We start from the raw sequence: 21,395 nt of genomic DNA, 5'->3' as shown, positions 1-21,395 counted from the left end.
GTAATTGGGTCTATCCATGACCTTGTAATTTCATGGTGGTGGTGAACGATTTTCTACTACGACTCTAAACCTGGACTAAAATGACTGTTTTCTGTATAAAATGCTAGGTGAACAACCAAGCTATCTATGCTCCATCTTCTATCTAAGTGTTTTTTTTTCCTTTGCAGAATTGATTATGTTGGTGCTCTCTCTCTCTCTCTCTCACACACACACACACACAACAATGTGCTGATGAGATAGTTTTTTGTTACTGATTGTGCAGATTGCATTGGGAGGACACTCAGTCAGCGGTTTCAATGGATAGGTGGAGACGCCTCTCGGGTATGTCCTTGTTCCATTAGCGCAGAAAAACTTGTATTTTATTATCATGATTTTTACCGACTCAAATCAGGGAACTGGGTTGACTCATGGCATGGTCCAGGCAACTCAGGGAGGATTCAGTCTCAGTTGCCTGATTTCGAGTCAGTGGGAGGGAAGCGGTGGTCCTGGAACTTCCCTTCTGGCCTGGCCCATGAAACTGAGTCAGCTGGTCCTTGGAACATTGATAAAAGTATCTGCAATGTCACTTTCGCTCTAGGATCATCTGTAGCATGAAATTGAATCAGAAAGCTTTAGGGGCTAATCCTAACTGCAACTACTAAGGCTACCCCCATGAGCTGCATGAAGGACAGGGAAACCACCCTCAGAATCAGAGACCTAATCACGCACTGGCTAAGCCTGCTGTACTTGCAGTCGCTGTCTCAATAATGTAAACCTGTGGTGCACCCCTTGGACCCAGGGAGTCGCGAAGCTTCGGCTGAGCAAGGGCTCATCCCTTGCCCTCATTAATGCTAGGGACTGATGCTCATGTGTATGAAACCCTGATTACCCGTCTAGTGGCCAAGGCCCCTTCCACTGCACCAAACCCCTTGGGACTTACCCCCATGAGCTCAATATCATAAACTTGAATGAATTAGTGAAACTCATGACTAACCACATTTGTCATCATATGAAACAGCGAACAAGGCACCAATCAAAACTTTTCACCCAGTTCACGTTAGCTACTACTCATTGGATTTTGTATCAAAGACTCCTATGGAATGTCTCTTTAGACATAATTAACGGCATGTTTGGATGTGGGGTATTTGAAAGTGAGTGCTTTCCAATTCCCTAAACACGGGCTGCAAGAGGTTTTAAAAACATTGCAATGGCTAAATTTCAATTGCAGTTTCTTCCTATCCAAAAGATGACACTGTGACATGGAAAACAATTATCAATTTGCAGCACCCAGTGTTAGCACTCTCACCCAACTAAGGTGTTGCCCAAGATAAATCACGAGTATGACTGAAAAGGTTTGGGATAATGAAGAAGGCAGCATTGCAATAACTTGCTCATCACCATGCACATCGGGTAGTTGAGTGATGGATTTTACCTTCTTCAGTCTTCCACGACATTATACCAGTGTAATCAACCAACTATATAGTTTAACATAGAAAATTCTTTCAATGGTCCTTATTCACTTAAAACTTGCCAGTCTAAACCGTATCAAACTGTAATGATGTGTGCTGCTGCCTCAAAACATATGGAAAAAGGTATTTTTTCTTCATATTATATTGTACGCTGGCCTATCCCCTAATATTCATGACTGTAAGGGTAAATCTTCAGGAAAGGTGCAGGCTGGTAATGTCCCAAACCCGTTATGCGTTTAAAATGCAAGCAGGCTGAACATGGCGGACTGAAACTAAATTTGAGATGTATTTATTGAACAGGCTAATAAATCCTACTTGGGGCAGTGTGTGATCATAGTTGGAATTGGGTCGGCTTGCTACAGGATAGTTTCAGTTCACTCACTGTCCAGATAATTTAGTTGACTAGGCAACCTCAAGAATGACTGTAGGATCAGCCAGTAAATGGTGTAGGGTTTGGTCTTGCCCGGCTTGTCCTCATTGTACCCTCTAACTGTAAGACTTTTTGGGTCAATATTAGAAAACTGGAAAGGTCCTTAGCACCTTCAACTTTAAGACACATCTTTAATGCGCTCAGTTTCTAGTAAGTTATATTGGGTATCCATTTTTTATACTTTTGGATGAGAAGGTTCACTTTTATGACTAGCCACAGCACCTCTTTTTGATGTGAATTACTCATGCAGGCATTGTCAGCGGAGCTGACCTGGGCAATTCTTAAGGCTGAAAATGGACCTGATGAAAAAGCATTGGATAAGGATGTTCCTGATTCATTGGATGATCTTATTGCTGACATGAGGGCTAACACAAACAATGTGGACATGTTCATTTTGAAGACCAAGGCATTGGTATGTGACTCATCAGGATGATTGGATAAGCCAACAATCTGGATTGGTCTTCTCCTGTTAAATTGTCTGTAAGATCCATTTGCCATTCATTAGAGAATTGGATGGGCGAACAATCTGTTTCTGATTTCACTGTTAGATTGTGCATGGGATCCATATGTCATGCTGCTTCAGCATAAAATTTGAATGTATGGTTACTTGTATATCACCATAATTAATGTACAGGCTCCACATTATGGTTCTTGTGTCATGTGTAGAGCATGTTTAGCTTGGACTCCACATAGAGCTAAGTTAGGATTCATCTCAGAATTCATGAGTTGCATGGCCCACTGAAGCCTATACTCTTTGCAGGGTTATATCTTTCTTTAGTCTTCTGTGCTATACCAAATCTTTTTAGCACTTGTCTTTGTTATTTGTGTCTGTATGTGCTTATTTTCCATTTTAGTGGTATTCTCAACAAAACAGGCCAAATGAGTTCAGTGAAGCAAACAAGCTTTGAACAACTTAGTTTAGCTCATTTTATAGTATCACCAGTGAATCCAATGTACAGCGGGAACTTCAGACTGACTATTGCATTGGATGGCATAGACTAAGTCTTGGCTTTCTTATTTTGGCCATAGACAAGGCAGTTAGAGCTATGCCTCAATTGTTGGTTCATGGTTCCAGATCCTTAACTACTCAGTTAGGGGTCTGTATGTTGAATTACAAAGTTTGTAGTCGAGCTCTGAACCTAATTAAGTTGACATAGTAATCTAAACCAGGCTGTTGTTTTGTGTTATTTCAGCTATCAAAAATGGATCAGAAGGTTCGTTCAGCAAAACTACAGGGGTATATATATCGTCACTATGCATCCATTGGTATCCCTAAGAGCCTGCATTGCCTGAGTCTGAAGCTTGCTGATGAGTACTCATCAAATGCTGCTGCTCGTACACAAATACCCTCACCTGATTCTGTTACCCGGCTCACCAACAACTTATATCACCACTATGTCCTCCTAACTGACAATGTTCTTGCTGCTGGTGTTGTTATTGCCTCTGCAGTAAAAAACTATGCCAGGCCAGAGAATGCAGTCTTCCATATTATTACTGACAAGAAAACATATGCCCCCATGCATGCCTGGTTTGCTCTGAACCCAGTTTTTAATCCAGCAGTCTTGGAGGTCAAAGGTCTCCACCAACTTGACTGGCCATCAGAATCAAACGTGAAAGTGATGGAGATCACAGAAATGCATGGAGCTATTAAAGAATACTTTTATGACCGATGGCGAGGCACGAGTCTTTCACATGTGCCAAGTGACTTTGGGATGGAGATGGAAGCTCGACGCAGCCCTAACCATGTCTCATTGATGAATCACATGAGGATTTACCTGCCTGAGGTGAGTTACTTCTTTGCGGTTTGATGGAGATATGTGATTGCTATAGGGGCTTGTTTAATTGCTTCCTAGTTCTAATTTTACAGAACTATGACTTCGGTGGGCTCAGTCCCAGTCAGTGATGAGAATTGCATAGTTCATCTAACAACACTCAGATTAACCCATAAGCTTGACAGGTTCTCCAAGTTTATCAATTTCCTGGACTTGGTAGGCTGAATTTCCTATGTGGGACTTTGTGGTGGTCACTCAAGTTTAGGACTGGACTTGAGTTGTCAAATCAACCAAAGTTTCCTTAGTGCCAAGGAAAGGGTACAAATTGAGGTTCTGCCTACTCTAAGATTATCATCTTGAAGCCAGTAAACTGGGAATCAATGCTTATTCATTTTAAAAAAGTCAAGACGTCCCTCCTCAAATAGTCAACTATTCCTATATGTATTTTTGGCATGATATGGTACTTGACGAAGTTCATGAGCTCTAAAATCTTTACTACTTGGGGAAATTTTGGACTTCCTAAATAATATAAAAACTGGAATTCATGGACTTCTCAACCTGCATATGATGTGTCTCAACATACCGTTCTGTTCATATCACTTTCTCAACACTAGAAATGGAGATTGACCTTTTTGGCATGTGTTGTACTGGAAATGTTATTCTAAATAAGCATGTGCCTTCTTTGCTATACGAGGGCGCTTCTGACATAATCAGTGGTACTGAAAAAATATTAGCAACTGATTTCATCACATAATGGATGTTGTCCAAAATGTGTGTAATCATTCATTCCCACCTCCATTGACAGTGTGAGAACTCCGACCAAGGTGGTAACATGGCATGTTTAACATAAACAGTTTGCATCAAAGATGCTATTTTTATTCTTGCTAGTATCTGATGATGATAAAAGTATGTAATTTTTCATGAAAAAAAATTAAACAAGCAGTTGTTTCCGAAGCTCAACAAAGTTATCTTCCTTGATGATGATGTCGTCATTCAACATAACCTGTCACAACTATGGGAGATAGATCTTCAAGGGAAAGTCAATGGTGCAGTTGAAACATCCAAGAAGTTTGAGGTTTATCTGAACTTTTCAAATCCATTTGTATCAAAAAATTTCCAGCGGGATCGGCTTGCATGGGCATATGGCATGAACATCTTCGACCTTAAAGCATGGAGACAGACCGACATCACAGAGAGATACCATCATTGGCTTAAGCTGGTAAGTTGTCTTAGTTTTTCTTTCCCCTCTTGTTTTCTCTTTTTGAGTTTGGTTGCTTTTGCATATTTGGATGAGCAACCTCAGTTCCTGACATGCCAGTAAGTACTGTGTTTTTGGGGGTGTGCATCTTCAATCCTGGTCACTGTAAAGCCACCCGAAGTCTTGCTAAATGTCTGGCAGTGCCTAATGCCTGGATTTCATGGCATTGGAAAGTTCTCTAGGACCTCAAATGGATGCCTTTACACGAGATATTTTCCTTGAATGATTTAAGGAAATGCAAATATGAAATCTTACTGTTACTATCAAACCAGTCCCAAGAAATTGACATGTAATATTCCCTGTTTATGGAATAATATTATGATTTATTGTCCATATTAGGTTTAGTTAGGATTAGTCTTGTTTTAGTGAAGCTAAGTCAATTTAGCTACATGCTCACAAACAAACCAGAGGCCAAGAGAGATTAGTTATGATTAATCTTTGTTTTACTGAAGCCAAGTCAACTAAAAAAAAATGGAGCAAGCTAAATGGATGATACAACCGCTTGATACAATGGAAGTTTATGTGGACTGACCACAATGTCTGGCAACTAAGCAGTGGAATCTTAGTTGCCACAAAAATTAAGAAAATTGACCTAAGTTCAGGGAACTCTCTCTCTCTCTCTCTCTCTCTCTCTCTCTCTCACACACACACACACACACACACACACACACACACAGAGTAGTGGTTGTGTATGTGTAATGTGCATAAAAAAGGCTGCACTCAGTTTGGTAGTCAAAAACATATGTGGCGAACTGTGGAATCCATCAGTCTGCCCTGCCCATTATGAAAGATCTGCCAGACTACCTGCCACCAAAGTTTATGTTCTTTTATCCAATAAAAGACAGTGCTATAAGGTTAACTGCCAACATTTTCATGACTTCTTGATTTTGCAGAATCTGGATTCAGGCTTGACTCTATGGCGGTTAGGCACATTGCCGCCGGCCCTACTTGCATTTGATGGATACGTGCATACAATTGATTCTAGATGGCATGTGTGTGGACTGGGCTACAGGCCCGAGATTGATCCACAAACTCTGGGGGATGCTGCTGTTTTACACTTCAGTGGCCCAGCGAAGCCCTGGCTGGCCATTGGATTTCCAGAGCTAAGGCACCTTTGGACAAGGTACTTAAACTTCTCTAATGAATTCATACAGAGTTGCAATTTTGTGGAGTGAAGATGTAAAGAATAAGGGTCACTCGATTCTTTTCTGTTTAAGGAGAGGGTACAGGAGTTAGCAAAGTGAAGAAGGATAAGAATTATATTATGCCTTCAGGCTCTGCTCTCTTTTCTTCCTCTAGTATATATCTGATAACGTATAACTTATTTTTTGTTTGTAACCAAAGAAAATATTTATATGTTTCAATGAAATAAATGTTGTAGAAATTTGAAAGGCAAACAAATGAAAGGTGAGAAAATTAGTTCAGCAGCTTTTGTTTTAATGAACTGATGAGGTTTCATAAGAGTAGAGAAAATATGGAAGTTTTTGGTGCTCTTTTTCACGATTTTGACCCCATAGATGTGTTCAGCATGGCCGATTTACTAGGAATCAGCACCAGGATCCTGTCATTTCGATGAAAGAAAATAGATTTGGAGCCTCAAAAATCTACAAAACGTTTCCACTGTTAATTTTTTGATCCTTATAAAAATCTACCCGTATGTCGGAATCTGATGCTCCAAGAGCTGATCCCTATAAAATCAAATACGAAGATTACATCTGTAAGGTTAGAATTTAAAAATAAAACAAAAAACCCGAAAATCCCATTTAGCATGTTTGCACCTCTCTCTCTCTCTCTCTCTCTCTCTCTCTCTCTATATATATATATATATATATATATATATATATATATATATAAATAAAGAGAGAGAGAGAAACGCCATGGTGCTCTCGCAACATCTATTCCCACCTACTATAAATTATTGTTGTAGGTTGCATCTTCTCAATCAGGCCTTATATGTGTACTGAATACAATTTATTTGATAGGAATTATCTTTTGGATCATGTTTTTTGGACATCAAAATATGTTTTTTTAAGTCATGAAATTTGTGTACATTGTTAGCCGTTGAATTTTGAAGGTCTTAAAAAACCTACATTTATGCCATAATCACATGATCCAAAACTTGGATTCCAGCAAATAATGAATGTAGATCATATCCATAGGGTTTGTCAACAAAACGAGCACTCAAATTTTGAAAATTTAAAACTTCTATTAGGTGGGATTAGGTGATGTGAGAGCACCATATCATTACTAATATATATATATATATATATATATATATATATATATATATATATATATATATATATATATATATATATATATCTTCCTGGCCATTTATCTCTACTTCTTTAAAAACTATATTTGCACAACTTTTTTATTTAATCCAAACATGTAGATGTGTTTATCATTGGTTATTTACTAAAAACCATGCTTTGAATCAAATCAATTTAACAAAAAATATTTAATTTAGTTAATCAAGTTTTTTGGTGTATCTGAAAACACATCTTAACATAAAAAATGCTTAAACTCATGCATGTTTTCTATTAAATAAAGCATAAAGATCATATATATATATATATATATATATATATATATATATATATATATATATATATATATATATATATATATATATATATATATTAAACATAAAATATGAAAAACGACAAATTTGATGTGTTTTCCCAAATGCTCCATAAAGATTAAAATGTACTAGATCTCCAATTTTATAGTTTTTTGACTTTTTTAGGATCTTTTTACTTAGCATAAGCAGATTTTTTTATTCTTGCATATTACATCGCAACACTCTTTCGATCTCGCTAAATCTCACTAAAAATAAAATTTATGCTATACTTTTGTAGAAATCATGAATTTGCACAATATATGATGCGAAAATGGATACTTTCGCAAAAATCCCATGATTTTCACATCTATAGTACAAAAATCACGACAGTGCAAAAAACTTTTGTTAATTTCATTAAGAGTTTTGTGGTATTGGTTGTAAAAGTCTGCCTTTCAATGCAAAATTCATAAAAAGTTCACAAAATTTATGGACTTTCGCATATTGTTAACTTAAGCGATGCGAGATTTTGTTTTAGCGTACAAATTTACTTGTATATATAGGCAATTAGAGTATGAATTTAGTCAAGAATTTCACGTTGATGGTTGTGAAAGTCTACTTTTGATGTAGAATTCATGAAAAAATTGCAGAATTCACAAATTTTTGCATACTATCGACTTTAAGCTATGTGAGATTCTATTTTATCATGAGAATTTACTTGTATGTATATAGGCGATTAGAATGCAAATTTCATGAAGTTCTTAAAATGTTTGCAAAAATCATAAAGTTTTGCATGAGGTGATACAAAATTTCTTTTCAGTGTGAGAATTCTGCAAGTATTAAAAGTGTTTTGTTTTTTAAAACTTTTTATACCCAACCCAAGGCTATTTTCATAAAGAGAAGAGAGAAACACGATGAAGGAGGGAAAGAAGAGGTGAGAGAGAGAGACATCTAGATGGAGAGAAGGAGAGAATTGAATTCTAATTCAATTAATCAAATTCATTCATTCATTATTAAGAAAGATTTTTAGGCCTCTATTTATATATTTCGAGCTTGGGGTATTGTCAAATTTTTAGTCCTAAAATAAAGTTAACTCATAAAACCAAAACATCCTCTAGTCGCTAAAAGAAAAGTCCTACTTGACCGTAAGAACTAAACTATCGAAAGGAGTTTAGAGTCTTATCTTGACAAGACTTTTTATTAAGCTTAGTTTTCAAAAATTATAAAAAATAATTAAATAAGCATAATTGGACTCTACACATTCTCTCCTTCCTAGAAGGAGGAAGATGCTTTCAGAGAGGGGTAGTCGTCCCCCCCATGTGGACCCTATTGGCTTGTTGTCCTTCGTTCTGGTGTCGACATGTGTCATGTGCTAGAGATGCCACCTCAATTCTAGAAACTCTGCAGGAAACTTGCACTTGTCTTGTGTAGGGCTCATTCTTGACCCACCACTTAAGCTGCCATATCAGCATGCAGGGGTCCCATGTTGACTGAGTTGTTACTTCAACACTGGATCTTAGATGCTCTTTAGATTTGGATCGTTGAGTGGATCTGGATCTCTTCTTAGGTCTAGAGCTCTAGCTGGATTTAGGTCAGGAACAATTGATGGATCTTAATCCATACAAATCCAACTCACTTCTTTAAAAATAAATGAATATAATACTAAAATCCAAACCCAAAGACCCATTACACTCACTCCATTAAAATAGACCAAAGTAAATCGAGTTCAATTCTAAACCGTAACATGGTGACACTCCATTACCCAAAAAAAATATAGGAATAAGAAGAGGAAAGAGAATACTTCTTGGTGCCACTTTGCTTGAACTTTCTAGAGTCTGCTACCTTCCAAGTGGGCCCAAGGTGAAACCTGTTTCTAACCTAGGTTGGGTTAGGTCAGTTAGCTCAAAAATTTGGTCAGTATCAAAACAAAAGTGGCTGATTTTTTAGGTGGGGTTCCTAGACACATGGGGGAAGACACTCTAAAAATGAGAGGGTTAAACTTTACTCGGTTGAGGACTTAGGAGCTCATGATCAGACCATAGGAGAAGGGTTGATAGGGTCTGGTAAATATGATGGTTCTCCTAACTGGGATGAAGTTAGGGGCTGGTTTTGGAGGGTTGGCAAGGGACACCTTGGTTCACCTACAGTTAAAATATGAGCTTTAACTGAGTCAGATTAGGGAGACAGTCAAGGGAAATCAAGTCAGAATCTATAAATTATAGCAGATTCATATCTATGCTTAGGTATAGTTCAAGGGGTTGACAAGGCAAGGCAGGTGGGTCTACTCAACTCACTAGGCTGGGATGAGGATGGTGGGGGTCTGCTACAATGTTGACACTACTGAGGTATGGCTGGGCTGTAAGGATGATGCTGGAGATGGCTGGAACGCCGATACCAAGCTCGAACCTTGAAGTGGGCCTTGTCAATGGCCTTGGTCCACAATGAGTTGATCACAAGGATCAAGCACACAAGCTTAAATGTGTCAAAAGAGACTTGACTTAGAGAGAGAAAGAGGACTAGGGGGCAGGGAAGAGAGAAGAGGACCTAGGGGCCAAGAGAGAAAGAGAGTTGGACGAAAGCCTAGGGGCTTAAGAGAGACGATTTTTCAAAGGAAACCTTCAATTCATTTTTTCTTTTATTCAGTCTACAAAATAGGGCCCTATATATAGGCTCAAGGATGTCATTTACAATGCCCCCACAAGTTACACGACTCAATTAAAGAGTAAGCTAAAAAAGTAGAACTTACTAGACCCAAACTATAACTAGGTAAGTCAAACTTGTACTAAGCTAAAAATAGCGAAACTAAGATGGACTTAACTGAAACAAGTAAAACTTAAGATGACCAAATTTGACTTATCCCAAAAATAGAGAGAACTTTCCCTCTCTCTTCACATAACCTTCTAGGAAGCTCCCAAGGGGAGGTCAACCTCCTTGTGGGCCCACTAGTACCAACTGGCCCCTCCTTGGATCCGGGTTCCTCTTGGCTGATCTGCTCTACTTCATGCTCCAATTTGTCCAAGGTGGAATTGGATTAGTTCTCTTCTTTCTCTGCTCCATCCAGAACTTTGTTGGATCCAGATTTAGTTGGATCCTTATCAGAGTGCTTCACCGAAAATCCTGTATGCAACACAACCATTGGTGCCACTTCACTGGAAAGTTGTCGATCAATGCCTTTTCTGGGTGCCTCTTCGCCAATGTCGACCACCTTTTGTGTTTCATGCATAACACATGTTTCACATACACAATGTGCTGCTATGTGTTTTGAGGCAATAACTAACTTCCACTTAAAAGAACTGGTAAAACAGAGTTTCACTTAAAGTGGTACAATGAGATTCACTTTTATAATCTATAGTGAATCTCTGATTCGTTAAAACTGACAATACTGAGCTACACATTAGAAAACCAATGGCAAAACTCATTTTGCAGTTTCATTCCAGCCATACAAATGGAAGGAATTGGGATTCATGTTATCCAACCAAAAAACGAAACTCTAACATTCATACAAATTGATACAACTGAGCTTCACTTTAGCAAATCAAAAGTGAATCTCATTTTGCAAATCCATTCTAACCACAGAAACAGAGGAAAATGAGATTCGGGTTAACAAATTAAAAGTGAATTTTTGGCATTCATATAAACTAAAAGAATTGAACTTCGCATTAGCAAATTAATAGCGAAATTAATTTTTGTAATTCCATTTCAACCATAGAACTGAAGGGATTGAGAGCTTCACATTAGCTAGTTAATAGCGAAACTCGTTTTTAAATCTATTCCAACCACAAAAATTGATGGAATTGAGATTCATGTAGATAAATCAAAAACAAATATTTTATATTCGTATAAATTGAAGGAACTAAAATTTGCTATAGAAAATCAGAGAAATTCATTTTGCAATTCCATTTCAACGATAGAACTGAAGGAATTGAGATTCACTTTAGACAACTGAAAAGTGAAACTTTGATATTTGTACAAACTGTTAAAGTTAATTCTAAATTGGTACAAACTGAAGAAACAAACTGAAAAGTAATTCTAAATAAGGATTTTTGATGTTTAGTGCAGAATATTCTATTTATACTGATAAAGTTATAAGAATGCTTGATTTGTTTGAAAACCTAAATTTTGGGTTTAACTTAGGAACTACTGTTAAGTAATGCCTAATTAATAATTAAATTTAGGAATTTAAGTAACTGACAATTTCATATGATTATTAAGTTGTTGAATAAATTGGTAGCTAGACAACATCTATATAAGTTAATTAAACTTTGTTGTTGATAGATAAGCCCTAAGTATTGAATGAGTAAAATTCATTGGGGTTTGGGTTTGGATCGGACCCAATTGGATTCAGATCCAATTAGAATCCATTATATAATTGAAAGTAAGTTAGGAAATTCAAGCAAAATAATAAATACATGAATATGTAATTAAAAAAAATATAATAATAATAATAATAACATAATATAATCTTGGTTGTTTAGTCTAGTTGGGATTGAACCAACTAGCCAACCAAGAGGGGGACAATTTTTCCATGTGGGGCCCTTCCCTATGCCATGTGCATGTGGGGAGGGGAGACACCTTAGGATTCTCATGAGAGGATACTCCTCTCATGCCACTCCCAAGGTGATTCCATGTTGGAATCCCAAGTTTTATCCCAAAGGGGATAAAATCCTTTTAAAAGACAAAATAACATTTTCTTTTTTGTGAAATTAGAAAAAGAGATTTTTTGAATTTTGTAAAAAATGGTTAAAGCCCAAAGATCGAGTTTCAGGGTGGAGGCTTGATTTCATCCTAGCCCTCCATCCTCACTCATGTGTGCAACACCATACATCTTATCTTGACCCTTTTCCCTCTATAAATATTCCCCTGATGCAAGTGAGAGAGCTCATTCCTTGTATTTTCAAAAATCCTTGTGCTCTCTCTCTCTCTCCACATAGGTATAGTGTGAGGTACCATTGTAGACTTCATCCTACACATTTTGTGGTTCTTGGTGTTTAGTTGTTCTTCTTTGGTGATTCTCCTATCAAGTGTAAGTTAAATTTCATACTTAGAGTTATTCAATGCTTGTTCTATTTTTTTTTTCATCCACATATATATATATATATATATATATATATATATATATATATATATATATATATATATATATATATATATATATATATATATATATATATATATACATGTGGGTATGGGTATGGACATTCATTCTTGTTGATACTCTTCCTAATCTCTTAGTGGCAGTTTCTCTTTTCAATTTATGCTTATAGTTAAAAATGATGTTCTTAGATTTTTAATTGTAACATTGTATTTTAACCCATGCTTATGGTTAAAAATGTTATTTTTAGAGTTTTAATGGTTACATTATATTTCTAACTTATGCCTATGGTTAAAAATGAGGTGTTTGGATTTTTAGTAAGAGATTCTACATTTTTAACTCTTGTTATAATTAAAAACGTGGTTCTTAAAATTTTAATTGTGACTCTACATTTCTATTCCATGCCTATGATTAAACATGTTGTATTTGGGTTTTTAGTAGTGACTACATTTTTTGACTCATATCCATAGTTAATAACTTTGGGTTGGATTCTTTTAATGACCGTTTCCCATTCTAGTACATGTGTATAACTAGATCTCAAACTTTTAGTTTTTGATGGTGGTTCGCCATTTGTAACATATGTCTCTTAGTAAGTTTCATATTAGTGTTTCCAAATTAAAACACACACGTTAAATCACTTGTATGCTCAAAATCTATTCATGTTACATTGTAGAGGTTGTTAAAGAAAAATAATAATAAATAAGCTCATGTGGTGTTAAAATATAACCGTATATGATTTTAAAGCAATATGGTTCTAAATACAAGTTTGTGCGGTTTTATAAAAACATATGATGTATGATTTTTAAATCTTAGTCTATAGGGCTTTAAAGTATAAGCATTAATGGTTTTGGAAGTGCTAGGGTTTTCAATATAAATATATATGGTTTTCATTAATTCAAGTTTGCATGGTTTTTTAATCATGTTTTGAAAACTGGTAAAAAACAAATCGTCCCTTACTGGTCTGGGTCAGACCCGGCCTGACCCTAGGCAGGGTCAGACCCAGCCTAAACCGCATGTTAGTTCAGGTCAGGCCTGAACCCAGGCGAGTTAGATCTGGTCTAAACCATTAATTGGTTCAGACTAGGTTTGAACCTAATTGGTTCAGACTAGGTTTGAACCTAATTGGTTCAGACTAGGTTTGAACCCAATTGGGTCAGATCAGGTCTGAACCTGAATCAACTAGATCATGTCTGAATCCGGGTGAGATCAGACCTGGCATGAAGTGAGCTCACCTTGTGAGCATTTAAAAAAAAAAGAAAGAAGAAAAAATATATATTAATGATGTTTGTGCAAAGTTGATTTCAAAGAAAAAAAGTATATACAAACTTATGTATATATATATATATGGTGTATAACATGCATACACTTATATGGACACACTTGTATGAAAATAAAAACTTATAAATACAGTCTCAAAAGAGTATATTTGATTTTGGCATTCACGTATGCACTGATACACATGTTCAAGTAGCCTGCTTGTATGCAAAGGATGATGTGTGCTAAAATTGCATGTCTTGATTATTCTATGAGTTGTGCCTAGTCTGAATGGGAAGCATGAGGTTATTAAGTTATGATACACAATGTTTGAGATATATCACCTGCTTGTGTAAAGCGCAGGGTTCAAGAAATCTTCCAGTATTTATGAATACTTATGTGGATTTACTTATTTATGCAATTGTCATAATTACACATGTGAGCATGTCATATTTATAATTGATAGCTCGGGTATGAGCTTGGGTTGGTCAAGAACTCATAAGGTATGCAAGGTCGTACCATTCACATGCATACATCCACACTTGGTTTGATCTCTTGCTCTCATCGGGAATACACTTATATGGGCTAAAGGCACTAGAGTGGCGTGCATGGGTTGAGTACATAACTGCATCATCACATGACTATTACCCTAATAGGGTATTCGGGTTACTGAGCCTTGTTTGCCTCATGAATGGAGGTACCTAGAATATCAATTATATTAATTAAGCAATACTTGTAACCCATTCATACTAATGGTGTATTGGAGAAGATAGATCGGTACAACTTTGAGTGACCCGGTCACATGTAGATTCACCTACATGTCACACCTCTTGTTTGAAAGCAACGACGTCCCTTGGGTCTCTAGTCACTAGAAGTTAAGGAGGTTGGGGTTGTTCATGGGATATACCTCAACTACTACAAATAATTTAGATTATAACCCGTGTTAAATGTTAGAACCTTGCAGGTTTTCGCCCGCTTGGGGATGGGACCTGGTCTGTTAGGCACTACGAGCAAGCAAGTCATGTAGCATAACAAACACTCGTAGTGACCTCAACAAATTATGTGACTCACCATTCGTGTATCTAGAGGTGTAATAAGGAAAAACAAGTCTGATGTTGGCATATCAATTTATAATTGTTTACAATGCTCAACTATATAGCTCTAGTAGTTCGGTTCAAGGTAGACCATGATTATGTTAACTGTTATGCTTGTGAGATCATGATTGTGTTAAATTGTTAAGCTATGATTTCATAATATAATGAATGTTATGGCATTATTCAAACTTTATATATGTGATTTTTCTTTCCTACTCGAAAGAGTCTGACCTCATTTCATGAGAATGTAGGTGACAAGTGAATAAGTGCGATGGTATGATGTGATGGTGTTATCATTGTAAAATTTTACTTTTGCAAGTCAAACTGACCTTTGAAAAAGATTTTGAAAATAACTTGCCTCTGTTTTAAAATGCAGGATAATTTCGAAGAATGGGACTCGCATGTCGGTACGAGGTTCAACCGTTCCTGGCACCATAACCAGGGGTAATCAAACCAAGGACCAATCATGTGTTTTGCTTTGCTCAACTTGTCTAAATCGATGTTATATTCCTAAATGCACAAAGAATCAAGCATGTGTTAGAAAATTCTAAAAGGTTTTGACTGAAAATATGATATAGGCTTCAAATGTTGGAGAATTCTTGGAAAAAGGGACACTTTGAAAATTGTGAATCGCATTGGAAAATATTTATGAAGAAAAGAAAAATCGATTTCTGAAAAAAAGGAGATCTTTTTGAGAAAATCGAATTCTGGAGAAAGATTTAGAGAAAATTGATTTTTATTGAGATTGAACTGGAAAACATTCAAAAGAGATGGATGTGTGGCCCTGTGGAAACTTTTCATGATGTAATCTAACCTAGATGCATGAATGAATGCAATTTGAGAAAATACTTTTTGAAGAATTTTAAGAAAATCATTTGAAAAAGGAATTTATGTGCCTTATAGAATTTCAATGAAATAAATTCTCTACATATCCCTGACTATAGCCACGAATACGTATTGAATATAGTTTATTTGTTTCTAAAAGGAGAAAATATTTGGAAAAACTTTGAATTATGCAATGATTTTAGAAAATGACTAAGAGTGTAGGTTATTTGTAGCTTAGAAAAAGATGATAAATCTGGGTTTCGTTCGTATTCTGACTATGGCCACAAATATGAAATAATATGGTTCCCGCGTGCCCGAGATCGAGAATCACATATTATCGATAATGCATGAATAACCTTAATCTAAGCATAAAAAATAAAAATAAAAATAAAAATAAAAAACTTGCAAATAACATCACAAATTTGGATTTAATGTTTTGATGAATAGAATAAACATAAATATGGTAAATAAATAAAAAAAATCAGGAAATACACGGTTAGAATTTGATTTAGCCTTCGAAATGAGGGATTCGACCAATTGAACGGGCGAATCTTGATCTTTTATTTGGCTTGAACATAAAAAATGATAGTTTAAACAATTTCAACGGTTTGAAATCATGAAAAATGCCCTTCCACAGCATTAGATGGCTTTCTTGAATTGATTTCATGGTTCTTGAATGAAAGCTTGGCTTGAATCTCAAAACCAAGGGGAAACAATGGTGAAAACCATAGAAACATGCATAAAAAATTAATAAAATTAATGAAATAAGATAAATAAAACTTACCTTAGAGGTTGCTGCAACAATGGAGGAAGGAAAGCTGCTGGAGGAGAGAGAAGAAGCAAGAAGAGGAGAGAGAGAGAGCATGGGGATCACCCCCTCCCTCTTGAGTGCCTTTTTATAATTTTTTCAAGACACTAATTTAGAAAGAATCTAGGTTAGTTTAAAACTTTCCTAAAATGAGTTTAGATAAACTACATGTGGGGCAATTTTTATTGAGGAATCCTAATCTAACTTAACTAGCCTAATTGACCTAAATCAACTAAAAAAGGTTTCAAATGTGGCGCCACCAAGGCGGGCCCACATTTGGTTTTTAAAACTTTTATTTAGAGGTTAAAAATACTAAAGTGAAAATGGATTTTTAAAAACCAATTTTGAATCTTTTAGACTCCTAACCTAGTTGGAACACTAACTAACCCTAGGCTAACCCTAACTCTTTCAAATGTGGCACCACCCAAAGTAGGCCCCACTTGATTTTTTAAAAACGATTTTAAAACATGAAAATACAGGTTTTAAAAAAAAAAGGTTTAGAATGGAATTGTTTTTTGAAATTAAAAGTTTTTAATTAATCAAAGTTCTGACTGGATCAAGACTCTTTCGGACGTGGCACCAACTGAGTGGGCCCCACATTAGGGTTTTAAAAAAATTGAAATAAAGACTGAAAAAAGGTTTTAAAATAGAGTTAAAATTATCAGATGACAATCAGAGGTTAAAAATAGAGTCCTAAATGAACTGAAACTCTAGACTAGAGTCCTAAACCAACTAAGACTCTAACATTTAGGTTTTTAAAAATCAAACGACGAAGTTTTCGAAGGATTTTCTCAAAACTAATTAAAATAAGTCAGAAAATGCAGTCAGGGTTAGAGTCATAATTCAATCAAAACTCTGAAATAGAGTCCTGAATCAACTTGGACTATGCAAATAAACTAATTTTTAAAATATGAATGAATTTTTTTTCAAAACAAGTAGAATTGAAAGTGAAAATAAGATTCAGAATAGAGTCCTAACCCGATTAGGACTCTAGAACAGAGTCCTGAAATTTTGAAACTCTTTATTTTTTGGGGTTTTTGAAAGAAAACAAAGAGATTTTGAAAGATTCTCTCAAAATTAAAATCAGGGTCAGAGTCCTGATCCAACTGGGACTCTTGAATAAAGTTTTGATTCGACTAAAACTTTAAGATTTTAACTTCTTTCAAAAGATTTTAACTTCTTTCAAAAGATTTTAGGAGGTTTTCTAAAAAAAAGGTGAAAACAACAATGAAAGATAGAGTCCTGATCCGATTAAAACTCTGAAATAGGGTTCTAGTTCGATTGAAACTCTAAACTTTTGACCAAAATAAATTTTTTTGATAATTTTTGCTAAAAATAGAGATGAAAGACAGAGTCCTAGTCCGAATGAAACTCTGTGATAGAATCCTAGTTTGACTAAAACTCTAAGATTTTGGCTCTTTTGAAAGTCAGATGAGAAAGTTTTTTAAAACAAGTGAAAAACAAGAATAAAGGATGAAATCGGGATAGAGTCTTAATTCGACTGAAACTCTGTGATAGAGTCCTAGTCTGACTGAGATTCTAAAATTTTGGCCAATAGGAAAGATTTTGAAAGGTTTTCTCGAAAATAGCTAAAAATAGAAGTGAAAGGTAGAGTCCTTATCCGACTGAAACTCTGAAAAAGAGTCCTATTTCAACTGCGACTCTGAGATTTTGGCCAAAATGAAAGGAATGGACAAAGGGTAGGACTACTTCTACTTTAAAACAGAAATGGGATTTTAAAAAAATCTTAAAAAGGTGAAAAGGTAGAGTTCTAATCTGACTAGGACTCTGAAAATTGAGAAATCCTGATGAAAGAAGTGATCCAGAAGCGACACCACCTAGATGGGTCTCATCTGAGAATTGAGATCAGTTAAAATTGAGTTTAAAAAAAATCCAGATCACTTTCTAAGAAAAATATTTTGAAATATAAGATCCTGGGGGTTGACAAAAGGCAAATATTGATCTAAAAACCCAGGTTTTGAAATTGATTTTGAAAGAAAAGTTTTAAAACTTGAATCTGAATTGAAAGATTTTGAAAAACAGGAGTGCTGGATCTCGAAAATGAGATGCAATGCCATAAAATGATATGAGATGGTATGAGATGATATGCCAAATGCATGCAGTGATATGCAATGACACATGAAATGTAAACCCTGGATGAGGGATTTAGAATCTCAGACCCCTAGCAAAGATAAAGAATTGAACATTGATGGTTGAAATCAAGCCAAAATAGATATTAAATCTTGATTGTAAGATGAAGTATTGAAATTTATTATAAATTTTGGGCTATGAATAGCCCTGGCTCAGATGTCGACCAACTGGTTCCCCGAAGGCTACAGAGAGTAGGCCCCAGTGGCAAAAGAAAGGGCTTGTGAATGAAGGTGGAAATTTTAAGGTGTTTACAGATGCCCCTCTTTGCTACTAAGTCGGTTGAGAGCTGAGCTTAGTGGCAAAGAAAAATACATCAAATTTAGACTATAAAAATACCCCAGTTAGAAGAATCTGACTGAGTGTGAAAGAATTGGCTCTGGTGATTATGGTAAGTATGAAATGAAGAGTAAAAAAGAAAAATTGCCTCATTGGAATGAGGCTCAGGCTTAGTCCTTAACCTGGATGGGACAAAAGATACCTCGTGGAAGAACGAGATTCAGGTATGACCCTTAACCTGAAGAGGACAAAAAATACCTTGTAAGAGAATGAGGTTCAGGTTTTGACCTTTAACTTGAAGGAGACAAAAAAAAACAGAATCCTCAAATGAAGAAACGATGATGAAACCTTCGAATTTTGCATAATAAATCTAAGAGGGGTTTGCAAAAGAAAGAAAATGGGGGTCCCTAAAACTTAAAAAGGGATTAATCTTGGGCATCTCATTGCTGAGACTGGATGACTTTTAAAACATATGACCTTTTGCAGAAACAATTCAGGTTTAACCCTTATCCTGAACAGGAACTGTCTATAGTGGGACAGTGGGGAACACAGGAAAGTGTGCGAATCTAAGAGCCCAGGCACTCAGATTAAAACAAGAAGAGAGGGATCTTGAAAACTCTTGTTATCAAGTCCTAAAGAAGGATAATAACAATGCCAGAATATATCAAAATGGATATCAAGCTCTCGCTTCATGTCAGGATAACTTAAAAATATTGTCAATAAGATAAAAATTACAGTTGATTCAAGATAATTGAAAATAAGCACATTTATTTGAAAGATATTCTCTCTTATACCTAGAATATTACCTCCAACCAGGCTAATTTTGTAGAATCCAGAATCAAAATCAAATTATTGTTGTTGGGTTTCTTCAAGGAAGCTATCCATTTTCTTGATATAAAAAGAAAGAAATTTGTTCTCAGTATCATAAAAGCAATTTATGAAAGGATGTTGATAAAAGAATTTTACATGAATAAAGAGGATTCTTGGCCGTTTGATATCTGGGGTTTACCCATGATAATCTTTTTGCACTCTTTTAAGACATAGAGGTTGACCTTTCTTGGGGTTTGGCAAGAATTTCATCACATCAGCCTTCAACTCGGTGGTGTTCTGATTTTCCCTGGAAGGACATGTCAGATACTCCTTCAACTTGGAGATGATCTAAGCCTCCTTTGGTCCCAGAAATTATATTGATGTTGTCTGTTTAATTGAAATCTCTTGATAATCTTTTGCGCTCTTTTAAGACATGAAAAGTAAGTTCTCTTGAGATTTGGCAAGAATTTCATCACATCAACCTTCAACTTGGCGATGTTCTGATTTTTCCTGGAAGGACATGTCACATACTTCTTCAACTTGGAGATGATTCGAGTCTTCTTTAGTCCCAAGAATTATATTGATAAAATTGTCTCTTTGTAAATCTCTTGATGATAACAGTGATCAAATATCTTTTAGAGATTGGCGGGAGGAGGTTCATTGCATCAGCCTTCAACTTGACGAAGATTTGGACTTTCCCTAAAAGAATACATCACATACTCCTTCAACTTGGAGATGATCTGAGTCTTCTTTGGTTCTGGGGGTCTAACGCATCCATCAGTCTTCAAATCGACAATGATTGAGAGATCCCTTTTGCAGATAGTTGATTGTAGCTTGATTGATTGAAGAGATATATTGAAATTGAGATTCAGTGAATTCTTTTATATCACCAAGGATATTTTCACTGCCTTATTACTAGAAGAATAGTCTTTAGAAATGTGCCATAGCTATGATCAATATCGATTCACTTATGTCTTCTCAACATCATTAAATTTTTTTTTTGCCAGTCATATCGAATATTTTTCTTCATCCTTTTGGTTGACTAACAGACAAAGCTTGAATTTTCTTCTTTATTCGCAAAAGTGTTGTCCTTTTAGAAAGAATACTGAAGGTAATCTGAGGTAAAATCTTTGTGCAATAAAATTTTGAGATCAACGATTGTTTTTCTTTTATAACAAATTAGCAAAATATTCTTGAAAGTCTTGATAAAAGAAATCGCTTGAGGTCCAATTAATACATTCGTGACTAAATTCTCCTCTCCTTTCCTCGAAGGAGAGACTCAGGCTTGACCCTTACCTCAATTAATACTCTTCTCTTCCTTGAAGAGGAGGTGTTTGCAAAATGAACTTTCGAAGAGAAATAAAGTTTTTGTCAAAACTCCCTATCTCTAGGCTTCTCTTATGGAAAGATGACCGATAACAAAGGTCGAGAAAAATATCATAGAGGAGTGAGTCCATCACACTCTCCTTGGAAACAGGGTCCTCAATGATGGGGTGGCCTAACAAAAAATATTGGGGGGTCACAAGGAGAACGAGCTTTCATCAAAGCTCTCCCTAGAAACAGGGTTCCTAGTGTGATAATAAAAAAAATGCTTTGCAAACTGTCCGTGAAACACGA

The 21,395-nt window shown here is 35.8% G+C and overlaps 1 protein-coding gene across 1 annotated transcript in view; it reads left to right on the top strand.

The window, feature by feature from the left end:
* LOC149814701 (putative galacturonosyltransferase 14) overlaps positions 1-6,309 on the top strand; it is a 29,884-nt gene extending 23,575 nt beyond the window's left edge. The window contains exons 3-7 of the mRNA XM_089990340.1: positions 263-321; positions 2,129-2,290; positions 3,072-3,662; positions 4,594-4,869; positions 5,802-6,309. Coding sequence (XP_089846466.1) covers positions 263-321; positions 2,129-2,290; positions 3,072-3,662; positions 4,594-4,869; positions 5,802-6,083 — 1,370 coding nt within the window. The 3' untranslated portion in view covers positions 6,084-6,309. The remainder of the gene's footprint in view (positions 1-262; positions 322-2,128; positions 2,291-3,071; positions 3,663-4,593; positions 4,870-5,801) is intronic.
* Positions 6,310-21,395: the final 15,086 nt, after the last annotated feature.

The sequence above is a fragment of the Nuphar pumila genome, chromosome 15 (assembly GCF_984573655.1).
Source record: "Nuphar pumila chromosome 15, dmNupPumi1.hap1.1, whole genome shotgun sequence".
NCBI lineage: Eukaryota > Viridiplantae > Streptophyta > Magnoliopsida > Nymphaeales > Nymphaeaceae > Nuphar > Nuphar pumila.
Note: the sequence above shows the minus strand (reverse complement) of the source record. Positions and strands in the feature narration are given on the sequence as shown.